The sequence below is a fragment of the Bubalus bubalis genome, chromosome 4, assembly GCF_019923935.1.
Source record: "Bubalus bubalis isolate 160015118507 breed Murrah chromosome 4, NDDB_SH_1, whole genome shotgun sequence".
NCBI classification, from domain to species: domain Eukaryota; kingdom Metazoa; phylum Chordata; class Mammalia; order Artiodactyla; family Bovidae; genus Bubalus; species Bubalus bubalis.
Window position 1 is genome coordinate 25,456,384 of NC_059160.1, and position 15,981 is coordinate 25,472,364.

Below are 15,981 nucleotides of genomic sequence, written 5' to 3' on the forward strand. Positions count from 1 at the left end.
ATGCATACATACATATATAAAATGAGTGTGTGTACATATGCATATGTTCCCATTAATTGTGAAACTGTTGAATTGTCTATAACAACAAAAAATCAGAGATCACGTAAACATTTATTAGTAGAGGACTGGCTAGATAAAGTATGTTCTTTCAATGGATTTGTGTGCAGCCCTTAAAGTGAAATAGCTTTATCTGTACTGGTATGGAAAGAGTGCCAAAGTATACTGATAACCAAGATAAAAATAAGTAGAATGGTGCACAAACTATGTTATCGCTGTATTCTTATATGTTTATACATCCATAAATTACAGATGGAAAGAAAAAAAGAAAACTACAACAGTGACTGCTTCCTTGGAAAGTAATTGGGTAAATGGGAAGTACAGGAAGAAGGAAACATTTTTCATTGGTTCCCTTTTTGTCTTTTCAATTTTTCTACTCTGTCCACACGTTACCTACTCAATTATGAAAAGTAATTTAAAAGCCAAACTAGATGAAAAAAACATAACATTTATCTTGTTTTCTGCACCTCCAGGAACCAATTTCTGTTTCCTCTCATGTCGTGACCATCTCCAGCCTCCTTCCTGCCACCGCCTACAATTGTAGCGTCACCAGCTTTAGCCATGACAGCCCCAGCGTCCCGACATTCATAGCGATCTCGACAATGGGTAAGCACAGGCACCAGTGGAATCTGCTATCTTTGGAAATTATATCTTTCCTGATTTGCCTTAAAGTTTCCTTTTAAATGTAAATAATTCATCTTTTTTAAAAAGAAAACTCACATTTCACTGAAAAGTTTCAAGCTCTGAGTTCAGGAAAACTTTAATTCCAACCCCAAACTGTGCTTACCAGTTATGTGATTTAGGGAACGATAATTACTATTCTGAAGCTTTGTTTTTTCATCTGTAAAGCTGGAGTAATAATATGTACCTGTTGACATGTTTTGAGGCTTAGAAATCAAGTACCTAAAGCTCTAGTACATGCTGTCTAAATGCTAGTTGTTTTCATCATCAACTTCATCGATCCCATCACCCTCTTCAGTGGTGCCCACAGTACTGTAAACAGCTCAGGTGCATCTGTTGTAGTCCTGACCTTGCCCTCTCACTGATTGAATAATGGTGAACCTAAATGACTGGACCAAAACTAAAAAATTTCCAGTCAAGTAGAATGCATAATTGGGGAAATTAGAAATTAACGAAAGGTTTGGTATAATGCTATTCCCTTATTTCTTTTTCTGAGTTATATTATTTGTTTTACTCCTCTGCTTGAGTCTAATTCTGTCATCTAAGACCCTCCCTGAAGCTGCCTGTAATAAAGCCACTCTTACCATCACATTACTCTTTTAATGGGTTCACTTTCATTTATGTATGTAAGCATTAATCATGTTTAGCCACTATATCCAGTGACCACTAGAAGAAACTTTTTTTTTCCTGTTTTTAGTTTCTGCTTTTTCAGAAGAGCAAAAATGGACCTGAAAAGCATACTAATGGTCTCCCATTTCAACACCCTTTCCATTTTCTAAAAATACTTTAATGTTCATGATTCCTTGTCATCTGTATAGCAACCCAGTGAAACAGGTGATATTATTAAATGTATTTGCAAGTGAGGAAAAGTAGGCCAGGAGAGACTGATAATCAGAGCTTCCCCAAATGGAAGGTAGTAGTCAAGCGAACTTGAACAATCTCTTCTATGAGTCTAACATTCTTTCTGTTCTAATACTTCTGTCTGTACAGTGGAGTCAAGCTGGCCCACTTACTGTGCGGGTTGGCCAGGACTGTGATGTTGTGATCAGTGCCGAGGATGGTGTCTCCTCTTTTCCTCTGATCCGCTTTTAAGAGCTTTACAAAAATCTTTGATGTGTATTCGCACCTTTAACATCCTTATCTTCCGGGTAGTATGTAAATTAGGCAATGTGTAAGTGCACTAAAGGATGGATCATAGGAAACCTAGTGTGTGAAAGGGATACAACCCCTGTTCTTAAAGGCCCTAAATGTATTAATAAGTTTAATCTCTTGAGTTATGCAGATAGAAAACCTCCAAACATATGGTTACAGATCATCAGAAAGCCTGCTGCTAGCGATGCGTTAAGTGCTGCGGCAGATGGCAGGGTGCTAATGCCTTTTTCATATACGTTATTATGTGAGGGGAATACACAGTTGTGCTTTCTGACTTGAAAGCCATGGGCATAAAATAAGAGCCTGCCTCTCTCTAAGCTTTTGAAAATGTTAAACAGTGATGATACATGATAATGATTTCTAGCATTTTTGTTTTCAAATGACCTTAAATCATGGCACAGGCATTATATACATTTCATGGTTTCCTTTAATAAGAATGTCCTGAACATAGGCCTTTGAAGTAGATTCAGTTCTTCCACCCACCCAAACACTGTTTGTCAATCTATTCTACTACGTAAGAGTTGACCAGCAAGGAGCCATCACTGACTCGGAGACATGCCATCGTTGCTGTTGTTGCTACGGTCGTAAGTGTGTTAGACTTTAAATTAGATGAAATATGATGAATGGTGCTGTTAGTTTCCATGTCATGGAAGCTCCAGTGAAGATGTATGGCTTTTATCTTTAGTTACAGAAATGAATCCCAACGTGGTGGTCATTTCCGTGCTGGCCATCCTCAGCACACTGTTAATTGGACTGCTGCTTGTTACCCTTATCATTCTTAGGAGAAAGCATCTGCAGATGGCAAGGTAAGTTGCATTTTGCTCAACTTTTACCCACAAGCTTTAGAATATTTTTATCTATCATGTCGGCTTCCCTGGTGGCTCCAAAGGTGAAGAATCTGCTTGCAATGCAAGAGACCTGAGTTCGATCCCTGGGTTGCGCTTATCCTCTGGAGAAGAGAATGGCAACCTACTTCAGTATTCTTGCCTGGATAATTGTATGGACAGAAGAGCGTGATGAGCTATAGTTCATGGGGTCCCAAAGAGTTAGACACGATTAAGTGATTAGCATATTTACCATGTACGTGTAGCTTTTACATATAGGCTTCCCTGGTGGCTCAGTGGTAAAGAACATGCTTGCCAATGCAGGAGACATAGGCTCGATCCCCGGGCCAGGAAGATTCCCCTGGAGAAGGAAATGTCAACCCACTCCAGTTTTATTGCCTGGGAAATCCAATGGACAGTAGAGCCTGGCAGACTATAATCCATGGGATCACAAAAGAATCAGACACAATTTAGTGAATAAACAACACAACAATGGCATTTTCACACCTAAATTGTACAGGGGTGAGTTTACTTTTAGTTTTTAATGCCTATTTCTATTTTTTGTTTTCTAAGTAGACTTTTCAATATTGTTTTAGAAAACATTACCATTGAAATAGTAAAGCAAAGGATGGTTTGTTTACACAAAGTCAGACCTCTTACTGTTAATCTTATCATTTTAAGTAGCCCATATATTGGGATCCATTCATTGTATTTGGATACTTCCAAACATATTTTGGGCTTCCCTGGTGGCTCATATGGTAAAGAATCTGCCTGGAATGCGACAGATACAGATTCCATCTCTGGGTGGGGAAGATCCCCTGAAGAAGCAAACAGCAACCCAGTCCAGTATTCTTGCCTGGAGAATTTCATGGACAGAGGAGCCTGGTGGCTACGGTCCATGGAATCACAAAGGGTCGGACACAACTAAAGGATAACATTTTCACTTTCACTTTCAAAATATTTTGGGGTTAAAGAAAGATCTATCCCTACTAAGTATGATAAATGAAAGGAGTTAATACATATGGAGACCACAAGGAAGAAAAGAAATCCCTTTCCTCGTTAGTTCTGTTGAAGCTGTTTTATCAGAAAATATTTGTTGAGTTTATGAAAAGGTCCTTTTGAGTCCCCCTGTTAGTTCTGTTCCTTTTACACAGATTTGCAGGCAGTTTCATTTTTCTTGCTGTTAGGAAAGCCTTTTGATTTACGGTTTTGTGGATTCCCTATTCCTTTGACCATGGATGCATTTCTTATCAGAACGCATCCTCAAGTACTTTCTGTTTGGAAGTTCTTAGCATATAAATGGTATTAAAGCTATAGACTGGAGGTAGTCCAGGAATGAAGTGTAAATTAGAAAAGAGGGCCCTGGATTAAGCACCAGAACAATCTAAGATTTTTAGAGAGAAGATGAAAGATAATGGCAAAAACAAAGCTGACAAGTGGCATCCAGTAGAGTAGAAAAAAAATTAGGAGAGTGTGGTAGCCTAGAAGCAAGGAAAAGAGCATGTATCAAAAAGAGATGATGCACTGGGACGACCCAGAGGGATGGAATGGGGAGGGAGGAGGGAGAAGGGTTCAGGATGGGGAACACATGTATACCTGTGGCAGATTCATTTTGATATTTGGCAAAACTAATACAATTATGTTAAGTTTAAAAATAAAATAAAAAGAGATGATAACAGTCCTGCATTAGAGATTAGTTAGGAACAATACTGCAGCAACAGCATAGTGTCATAGGAAGCAAGCAACAAATGTTAGCTGTTAATAGTAATAGTGAGGGGGGGTTGGTAACAGAAGTAGAAATGGGATAGGGGTATTTATGAGGGTATTATTGCAGGAGCGTCCTTTGTGATGGATACAGGCAAATATTTAGGAGGAATGATTCTACTTCAGCCAGCTTGTCATCAGAGCAGAGATTCTTAATATTTTTTGTACATGGTTCTCTCTGGCAGTCTGATGAAGCCTGTAGATCTCTTCCAAGAATAGTGCTTTCCTACTAAATGCATAAAATAAGACACACAGGATTAAAAAAGAAAATAACTATATGAAAATGTGGTAATCAAAGTGTTCAGAAAATAAATGAGTTGTATGCTTCTTTATTAACACAGTTGATAACAATATTTAGTAGGAAATCTAAGAACTCTCAAATTTCATCAGAGTGATGATGATGAACAATATTTTAATAACTGCAGCAGGTCTATTGTAGAAAAAGTCCTCAGTTTCTATTACCAAATCTCACAACTGCTGATGGTGGCATTGGGGCTTGTTGTATACTTTAATACTTGAAGCAGTTACTAAATTTCAGTTATAAGTTGTGAAAATAAAGATGTGGTTTTTTTCCCACATATGTTCGTAGAGCTATAAATTCTATCCTTGGACCCTAGATTAAGAACCCTTGAGTTAGAGAGTAAAAGAAATCCCATATACAGGAAATTGATATAGGAAAATTAATTGATGATATCCAATTTATAATATATACCACATGAAATAATATGTTAGTGTGTTTTTCAAGGAAGAAAGCTATTCTTAGAACACTAATGAGGACAGACAGATAACTGAAGTAATGACATGGTGCCAATAATGTCAGAATCTCTGCCTCAATTCTGAATAAGCCCATCAATTTTATAGAGAGAAAAAAAATGAAATGTATCCACCCCAGTGAGCTATGTTATTTCCACATGTTGTTAACCAAAAGGCGGAGAAAGCATGAGAATTAGGTTTACCTTTTCCCTCCGCTTCTGGGGGGGGGGAAAAAAAAACTTTAACAATATTTTCTACTGACTGCATAAGCCAATCTATTTCAGTATGTATCACTTTTTTATCTCAAGTGATGAATAACATGGGCATAACAACATAAGAGGAAAGTTTTGGAGGAAGAAAACAATTCAGTTTGATCCACCATCTATTAAAGAGGAAATCAAAATGCTATAAAAACAAGAAATAGTTGCTAAAAATGGAAAACCTTTACTCTATCTAAGAGCATTTCTATACCTTACTAGTGAAGGTTCTGTAAAAAAAAAAAAAAATAATAATGAAAGTATTCTACCTACTATAGTTCGTTCAACAGTTAATGTTGCGATCATGAGTGCACTTTGGTAAGGATTGTGAACCAAATCTTTTCGGCTTCAAATAACTTGACTTGGGTGTGTGCACCCCCATGAAAAATTTTGTCTTTCTACTTTGCATCATATCCAAATGGGGAATGCAAGCAACTTATTTTGACTTTTTAAATGGTTAATGCTCTGATGATTAAAGACTCTTTTTTGTTGTTGTTCAGGAACACAGCTGTGTCTCACTCTGAGCCCCCATGGACTCTAGCACACCAGTCTTCCCTGTCCCTCATCATCTCCCAGAGTTTGCCCAACTTCATGTTTATTGCATCAGTGATGCTGTCCAGCCATCTCATCCTCTGAGATGACATCAAGGCTTTTTACCTTAAGATAACTTTTTACCTTGACATAAAGACTCTTTTATGTCAAAGTAAAATGTGCTCTGTCAAACGCTGATCTTGATTTTGTGGTTCTTTTCCAACAGGGAGTGTGGAGCAGGAACTTTCGTCAATTTTGCATCCTTGGAGCGGGATGGGAAGCTCCCATACAACTGGTGAGTACTGTTTTGGAACAAGTCTGTAGGTAGCTTGACTATGCTGTGTGTGCTCTAAACTTGATTGTGCTGTATTTGGAAATAGATGGTTTTGCCTGGTTACCCTTTCATAATTTCAGTGATGGTGAACTTGAAGATGACTTCTTCACAGAGTACATTTAGCTTATATAAGCTTAATTTAACTAAGGAGAGAAAATGAGGTGGTCAGCTCTGTACTAATACATTACACAAAGGAATGAAATGAAGCAGTTGTGTGAGTTGCCCACAGCTAGGCTGATGAAGGGTTAATGCAGGAGGGTCATGGAGGAAGTATGGCTGAAGATGGAAGAGGATAGTCCAGGGAAGTAGACAAGAGACAGAACAGCATCTCTGTTTAAAACTCAGGCTTCAGTGCCTGAGCCACTACTTCTGTTGAAAAATCAAGAAGTATACAGTTCGGGGCTCTCAATTCTTATGCTTACCAGGAGATAAATACCAAAGATTCCCTGAGAAAGGTAGCCTTGTTATTTCTATATGCTTGAGTATTAAGGACTTGGAGGAAGGAGGTATTCTGAGAACTAAGAAAGCATTGTCATGAAGTTAAATCAGTTGACATTATACCTAGCAGGAATCCATATGAATTAATGATCCTATGCACAGCAATGAATACCCAACAAAATTGCAAATTAAGTAACTATTTAATATGAAGCCAGCACTGCTTATATGTTCTAGTTTCTTTCACAAGCAACTTCATGCAAAATACCCTTAAAGATATACATTTCATGTTAATCCTCAGTGATTTTTTTTCTATTTTCCTAACCCCCTAAAAATGTTTAATCTGAAAGAAGTAGATATGTGATACTAGAAATTTTACTCTCAGAATTAATGAGGGGGGTGCTTTATTTAAACTGTAAATGCTAAATGGGCAACTAGTTGAGACCACTTTAGCTGAACATCTAGGTGATATTGGATTATTTTTAATAAGACCATATGCTGTGCTATTTTAAAATTTCACCCTGAATGGAATTTTGCTATTCATATACGATTCATCCAACTGTCAAGAGTAACCCATAAACTCTTGATAGTAAAAAGTTATAAAACATTTCTAGATTTGTTCAAATATTATTAGCACTCTCTCCAAGATTAAGAGACTGACTCACTGATATTCATTTCTTGCCTATGCTCAGTCACTCACTTGTGTCAGACTCTTTGCAACTCCATGAACTGTAGCCTGCCAGGCTTCTCTGTCCATGGAATTTTCCAGGCAAGAGTACTGGAGTGGGTTGCCATTTCCTACTCCAGGGGATTTCCCCAACCCAGGGATCGAGCCTGCATCTCCCAGTTGGTAGGTGGATTCTTTACCACTAGCACCACCTGGGCAATCCCATTGCTTGCCTGTCTCACCCTTAAAAAAGACCCATTCACAGAGTAGTGATGAGGGACCCATCTAGAAACTGGTAACATTGTGCTTGTGACTCAGATCAATACATTTACTAACTACACAACTGGTCACAATTTACAAACTTTATGAGAGATCAGTTGTGGGAGAACCGAAACAAAAGAGAATTCATTTCAGGACATTCCTATAAAAGTTAAGAAAAATTTTTGTGCAGCTCTGGGCCAAAGACAGTGTTGCCAACGCCAACATTTTCTGGCTAACTGAGAATACATATCGCAGTGAGGATGTATAAGAACTAAAGTAACAAACTGACAGTCATTTTCCCTAATTCTCAGAATAACTATAAATACAACCAAAGGATATTTTAAGATCTACATTAATACATGTTTTATTTTACTAGGTTTTAAATCGCTGAAATTTGATTCAAATCAGGCATTTTTAAATCAACAGTCTGCATTAGAATTAACGTGAAGCTAAGTAATTTTGCTCCCACTCCATGGAGTATAAGTAAGATTAGCAACTAGGCAGTCAGTAATACGTTGGATGAATGGTATGTGGATGTCATGCCATGCCCTTGTTTTAAGGATTATTTTGAGGAATGGTGTATTATAATCATTTATATTTTAAATAATATAGAAAGCCATACCTAGCAGTGCACCTTTATAAGAATGTGTTCTGAAAGCTTGTTTACCAGGATCAGTATACTCAAACTAACCATTTGTATTCCTTACACAAGCTGCTGTTAGCTATCAAATGATGTTATAGATTTCTTAAAATAGCCTTAAGCATTGCAAGGGTAATATCCAAGAATAAGACTGGAGGTAACTAATGAGGCATTTCAGAGCCTCATTTAAATGAATGCAAAATGTAATCACCTAATAGCAGGCTAATTGACACAAACCAAGTTGAAAGAAATATATCTGATTACAATAAGGCCACATGTGAATAAAACTGATTTGGGCAATATTATAGCATTTAAGCCCTCATGTTTAAATTTCAGAGAATGGAATAATATTTAACCGTAATTAAGGTGCTTGTCATTTTAATTGATCCCAGTCAGTAATTTACTGATCTCTGTTCACAGTTTGTATTACTAACTCTTGCCACTTTTTCATCTTTACATCTGTTATCTATCAACGCTCACAGGCGTAGGAGTATATTTGCTTTCTTAACCCTGCTACCCTCATGTCTTTGGACTGATTATCTTTTGGCATTTTATATTAATCCTTGGTAAGTGACTTTTTTACTGTTTACCTAACACAAAATCTTTAAAAGTTAGCTTTCAAGAAGTAAACCAAAGAGAAAACCCTTTTTAATGATTTTATGTGTTTAGCAGCATGTGAAATTATTAGTCATGTATTGAAATGGAATAAAGCAGCTAATGGTACCCAGATGCTAACTATAATGTTTTCCCAATTAAATTTTCTTCTTGTGATGTTCTTGGCAAGCTTTTCTTCCATCTATTGTTAAGTTATTCATTTCATCGTTGAGTTAGTCCATGGCCTCTCATCTTTAAAAATGATGCATTCCATTTTTCTCACAATTTCCATTGGTTAGCTCCATATTTCCAAGAAGGAAAAAAAAAAAAGCAATCAGACAAAGAAACCCAAAACACTGTTCTCTGTTTTGGGGGGACTTTATGTTTTTATAATAATACTCACTCAGTGAATATTGAACCACTGATTATGTGTGAGCCTCTTTGTATAATCTTTTGATTTAATAGCACCTCTGCAAAGAGTGTTATCAGCATCATTTTACAGTGGTAGAAATAGAGGTGAAAGGAGATTAGCTATCTTGACAGCCCATGACTATATAGAAAATTCAGATTCCAAACCCAAGTGTCTCTGAAATCTATTCTTTCCTCTCTAAAAAGCCTCCTTTAAATTCTTATTTTCTTGACTTTTAAATCATTTTAATAATCAAATCTCAAAGAGTATCTTTTCATTTTTATAAAGTATAATGATCATGATCTTGAATTTTGAGATTAATGTATCCAGAAGAACTATTTCTTTTTCTGAACCATAAGTCAGCATAAGGCAGCAGTTTCTCAGAGGAAAAAGAAATCATTGTCCTTAAGTATTAGTCCATGGTGTTTAAGTACTAAATTATGTACGAATGGATCCAGAAACCTGGACAACTTGAGAAGGACTCAAATAAAAACAATAAAAACAGTTCACGGACTGGAAAAAGGTCTCATGGTGGGGGAGGGGACAGAATTCAATATTTAAAGCATTCTGGAGAGTTAGCCATTCAAATAGAATTGATCAAATGTTCGGCTTCTCTGAAGACAGAGGAAATACAGTGGGCAAAGTTAGAACTTTGATTTGCAATGGGAAAAGTATAAAAAAGAATGTCCTCACAATGGAGATTGTTAATACCAGAATTTGTATTTTCTTTATTAAAAAAAAGGACTAGTTGAAAAACTTCTGAAACATGGTAGACAAGCTGTATAAGTAATAAAGACAGAAGAATGTACTGGATGAGAAAGACCCCTTCACTATTATTCCTAGTTTATTCTTAATAACAGTCTCCCTTATAGGACTTCACCACAGTCAATCAATGTTTTAAATATTTGACATCAGTTGGTGTTCATGTATGAGTGGAAAGTGAAAAGGTAGAAAAAGTGTTAATCGCTCAGTCATGTCCAACTCTTTGCAATCCCATGTACTATAACCTGCCAGGCTCCTCTGTCCATGGAATTCTATAGGCAAGAATACTGGAGTAGTTAGCCATTCCCTTCTCCAGGGGATTTTTCCAAACCAGGGATCAAACCCAGGTCTCCTGCATTGCAGGAGGATTCTTTACCGTCTGAGCCACCAGGAAAACCCAAGAATACTAGAGTGAGTAGCCTATCCCTTCTCCAGGGGATCTTCTCAATCCAGGAATCCAACTGGGGTTGCCTGTGTGGCAGGCGAATTCTTTACCAGCTGAGCTACCAGGAAAGCCCTCCCACTGATGAACACAGGTTCAAATTTCAGCAACCCCTTCAAGGTCTGTTATTTATAGTACTGCTCAAATAGCATGCGACCCAACTTCGGAAGGGAAAAATCCACTCAGTAGTTTTTAAAAGAATGGTCCTGAGGCTATAAATGGTTATCTCCAGATGAGAAGAGAAAGCAAAAGATGGAGCCCCAGGCTTTCTGCATTTTCCATCAACTGCACACATAACAAGCAACGAAAATATACTGAACCAAACTGTGTTTCCAGCCCTAGACTTGTGCTATGCAAGATATAAAAGAGGTAAAATGGATGGTCCCTGCTCCTTCAATTACAGTTCAGTACTCACAAAGCCACCCAAATTCGCTACTCTATGCTACTTTTCTCTTTATCTCATAGATTGTGGATATTTTCCCCTGCTTTCATTTGCTAGGTAGTCTTTTAAAATCCTCCTTCAGATGTGTGTGTCTTCATATTTCACCCCTCTATTAACAACCACCCCAAATAACAGAGCCATCCTCTTCATTCTTAACACTGCCTGGCTTCATGTCTAACCTGTCAACTTCTTGGATAGATATGTTCCTGATGATTGTCTAAAATCCTCCTGATGCTTCTCATGGTTTGTGTGGAAATCCAGAGACTCTTTCTCCCTCATATTGATCTCAGGTGGCCTCAGCTGGCAATGGCTTGGAGTGGGCCTTTGTTCCCAGCCAGAGATTGGGCTGGGTCACAGCCCACTGAAAACACCAGATCCTAGCCACCAGACCAGTGGTCAATGACAAGACCCCTCGCCCTTTGGCTTTGCGGAAAAGAATTTCACAAAGAGGGAAAGTAATGAAACAAGTAGAGTATTTATCAAGAGGGAAAATGTACAGTACATGTGGATGGACACACAGGCAGACTCAGGGAGAGAGAGAGTTGCTGAGTCGCATCCTCATGGCAGTTGAATTGCTTTTACTGGGCATTACTTCAGGGTTTCCTTCAGCCAAGCATTTTGCTTTGCTTGGTTCACAGTCCATATTTGATATATCTCAGGACTCCCATGTTGTGGGAAGATCCTCCCACACATCTCTACCTCAAAGGCATCTGGGCAGAGCATCCCTTGACATTAATCCCCCTTTGACCTCCAAGGAGCCTTTCTCTGCAGGTGTAGTCAGGGAGGTCTCCTGACTTCAGGAACAAGAAATACGTGGTCTGAGCAAGGCCTAGCCTCCTCCCTTAATTGTCCTGCTATTCTTTTCTTGCCAATAGAGAATGAATCTCCAATTGGTTTACCCTGCCGGGCCCATCTGTCTCCTGCCTAAATAGAGTGGTTCAAATCTTTTCCCAAGTAGTGGCAGAATCACAGTGGAGCCTATGTGCCCATTAGCTTAATCTTAAAATTGCATTCTGCCAGGATTTCTGACTTTAGTGATCTCAGATTGTATTTCCTGTTCAAAGAAAACCATCTCATTTGGACCAGCTGTCTCCAGATTCAGTGTTGTTATTCTCTTTTCTTTACTATCATAGTCACCTCATGCTCTACTCACATACTCATCTGCCTGTTCTAAATCCTTAATAGTCAGTATTTTAAGCATGTTGCAATATTGCTGCTCAGCTTTACTCCTGTTTGTGGCATGTTCTATTCAGAGAATGACATAACTCTAAAGACCTATTGAAGATGTGAAGATGATTTGTGTTTGTATCATGAAAAAGTACATAATGCTTAGGAAATTTAGAGTTTTTTGAGTTTATTGTTTTCAGGTTTACTTTGTGTTTGTTTTTAACCATCATAAACCCCATGTCTCTGCCATTGCCTGATATTCCTCTTGGAATGAATTCCATTCTGGTATGCTTTCCAAGACAGTCATAATCATGAAGAACTTATAAAGAATGCATCTTTTTTAAAAAATGTATTTATTTTTAATTGGAAGATAATTGCTTTACAATATTGTGTTGGTTTCTGCCATACATCAACATGAATCAGCCATAGGTATACATATGTCCCCTCCCACTTGACCCTCCCTTCCACCTCCTAATGCATCTTAACTTCTTGAAGTCATTAGGATTTTGAACCTTATCTAATGAAAGTGAAAGAGAAAAAGTAAAGGAAGTGCATAATCCTATATGTGTATATACTACATGTCAGATGGGTGTTATTAATCAGTTATTCAGAAAATCTTTTGCAATGACAAGATGATGACCTCAGCATCACCCAAAATGCTCACTGTGGCATGCACACACTCATGAGCTCTGTCCATAAAGTAATGAAGGGAAAACTGCTAGCAAAGCCCGAACTTACATGTTTAAAAGCGAATTTTCCCTTGCTTTGAGTCATAGGATCAGTACAGCCATTGAAAATGTGGGAAAATTCTCTCAGTCTTGCTGTGAAGTCCCACAATTCAGTACTGGCATGTCCCATAGCTTTACATAACAAGAACCCTTGGGAATCTTCAGCAATTCAGTAAAATCTAATCAGAACAATGAAAGTCATACACAAACTATGAAGACATATACTTAAGAGCATACAAAACATGTGGTAGAATTTCATATTGTATTTTAGGTTCATTCAATCAGTGAATGTGACAGAAAGAAAAAAATAGTACCTCTCTCCCATGAATCAGGTTTCAAGACAGCTGTGGAATAGTAGCAGCTTAATATTTCAGCACTACATTTATTCAGTGTCACCCTACCACAGACATTTGTTTCCTCCTGGTTTCCCTTAAAGTCTGTTTGGATCAGAAAGGTTTTGTGTTTTTCTTTTTTTAATTTCACTCTGAATTACAAAATATGTTGGCAACCTCCAGAGTTACCATGCTGCTGCTGCTGCTGCTGCATCACTTTAGTCGTGTCCAACTCTGTGCAACCCCATAGACGGCAGCCCACCAGGCTCCCCCGTCCCTGGGATTCTCCAGGCAAGAACACTGGAGTGGGTTGCCATTTCCTTCTCCATTGCATGAAAGTGAAAAGTGAAAGTGAAGTCACTCAGTCGTGTCCAACTCCTAGCAACCCCAGGGACTACAGCCTACCAGGCTCCTCCATCCATGGGGTTTTCTAGGCAAAAGTACTGGAGTGGGGTGCCATTGCCTTCTCCGAGAGTTACCATAACTGTTCCTTATTATGCTAAAATTCTGCTTTCATCAGGCACTAAAGTGATTGGCTCCTTGTACAGGAAGTAAATGTATGATTCCTAGGGTTAAGTAAGTTATCATTACAGTTCAGTTCAGTTCAGTTGTTCAATCGTGTCCAGCTGTTTGTGACCCCATGGACTGCAGCACGCCAGGCCTCCCTGTCTATCATCAACTCCCGGAGTTTACTCAAACTCATGCCCATTGAGTCGGTGATGTCATCCAACCATCTCATCCTCTGTTGTCCCCTTCTCCTCTTGCCTTCAATCTTTCCCAGTATCAGGGTCTTTTCAAATGAGTCAGTTCTTCACATCAAGTGGCCAAAGTATTGGAGCTTCAGGTTCAGCATCAGTCCTTCCAATGAATATTCAGGACTGATCTCCTTTAGGATGGACTGGTTGGATCTCCTTGCAGTCCAAGAGACTCTCAACAGTCTTCTCCAACACCACAGTTCAAAAGCATCAATTCTTCAGCACTCAGCTTTCTTTATAGTCCAACTCTCACATCCACACGTGACTACTGGAAAAACCACAGCCTTGACTAGACGGGCCTTTGTTGGCAAAGTAATATCTCTGAGATCGTGCATGAGACAGGGTGCTCAGGGCTGGTGCACAGGGATAACTCAGAGGGATGGAATGGGGAGGGAAGTGGGAGGGAGGTTCAGGATGGGGAACACATGTAAACCCATGGCTGATTCATGTCAATGTATGGCAAAAACCACTACAATATTGTAAAGTAATTAGGCTCCAATTAAAATAAATAAATTTTTGGGAGAATGGCATTGAAACATGTAAAATATGTATGAAATGAGTTGCCAGTCCAGGTTCGATGCACGATGCTGCATGCTTGGGGTTGGTCCACTGGGACGACCCAGGGGGATGGAATGGGGAGGGAGGAGGGAGGAGGGTTCAGGATGGGGAACACATGTATACCAGTGGCGGATTCATTTTGATATTTGGCAAATCTAATACAGTTATGTAAAGTTTAAAAATAAAATTAAATTAAATTAAAAAAATAAATAAATAAAATAAATAAATTTTTTTAAAAGAAATTCACACAGATTAAGAAAAAAAATAATATCTCTGCTTTTTAATGTGCTATCTAGGTTGGTCATAACTTTTCTTCATTACTAGAGTAGGGTAAAAGAATTATTCAGTAGCACAGGAAGCTCAGCGTGATGCTCTGTAATGACCTAGAGGGGTGAGGGAGGGGTGAGAGGAAGGACATAGGTGTACACACATCGTCGATACACTTCATTGTATGTTAGAAACTAACTCAATTGGAAAGCAATTACTCCAATTTAAGAAAATTATTCAAGAAGTAATTTCTTTAGGTTCCCAAACACCTACATGGCACAGCTCTGTCCAATATGACGGTGGATTTTTGTTTTGGGGGGGTTCCTGTGGGGGAAGATGATGAAGAGGCAAAGTAAAAACCTGAATGTTTATTCCTTCTAAATCCCAAATATGGAAGACAAAAAGAAGCTGAGGGAGAAAAGAAATGACAAGAACTATCAAATGGATTATCTTCACTAAGAATTGGGAAGAAATAAAAACTCTGAAACTAGAAATGGAAAAACAGAAACATCACTTTAGTTTATGAATATGTCCTTCCTTCTGTTACTTCCTCTTCACCCACAAGTGCCATTTCCCCAGAGGGATCCTTCATGAGACCAAATCTAATATCCAGTTCTTAACTGCATCATTAAGTAAAATTGTGAGGATGATATAATAAAGATGTTTTGTTTCAATTCAATTAAATAAGCATTTATTGGCCACCCACTAGTGTTCCATGAACTGTATATACTCAGCTCTGAGGGCAAAGGACAATCTAGCAAGGAGGGCATGCACAACTCATGGTCAGACCACATGAGAGATACTCCATGAATCAAGTGCTATGAAATTCCAGAGGAAGTAGTATTTCATTTGCTAAAGACTTTACAGAAATGGGGGTACCCAAATATTCATAATTTTAAATATCAATAAATATTTTGCCACATAAGAGTACTCAGATCACAACTGGCTACTTACTACCTATTGTTTGTGCTCTGAAGGTCTGGGTGCTCCCATCAATATTTCAAGACCTTTGAAAATTACTTATAAAAGTTGTAACACTCAATCATGTATCAATATCATTTATTTAAGACAATCTAAATAGAATAATGAAGCCTTTCAGCAGATACTATCCTAGTTTTAGGTAACTTAGGTCAGTTATCTTACATATTGGTAGAAAATAATTACCCTTT

At 38.2% G+C, this 15,981-nt stretch overlaps 1 protein-coding gene across 3 annotated transcripts in view; it reads left to right on the forward strand.

The window, feature by feature from the left end:
* Positions 1-15,981, forward strand: part of PTPRO (protein tyrosine phosphatase receptor type O) — a 266,607-nt gene that overhangs the window by 210,899 nt on the left and 39,727 nt on the right. For 2 of the 3 annotated variants that reach the window (XM_006052381.4, XM_006052380.4), the window contains exons 14-17: positions 531-663; positions 2,576-2,696; positions 6,246-6,314; positions 8,839-8,922. In XM_006052381.4, coding sequence (XP_006052443.4) covers positions 531-663; positions 2,576-2,696; positions 6,246-6,314; positions 8,839-8,922 — 407 coding nt within the window. The remainder of the gene's footprint in view (positions 1-530; positions 664-2,575; positions 2,697-6,245; positions 6,315-8,838; positions 8,923-15,981) is intronic. The other variant, XM_006052382.4, reaches the window with a different exon arrangement.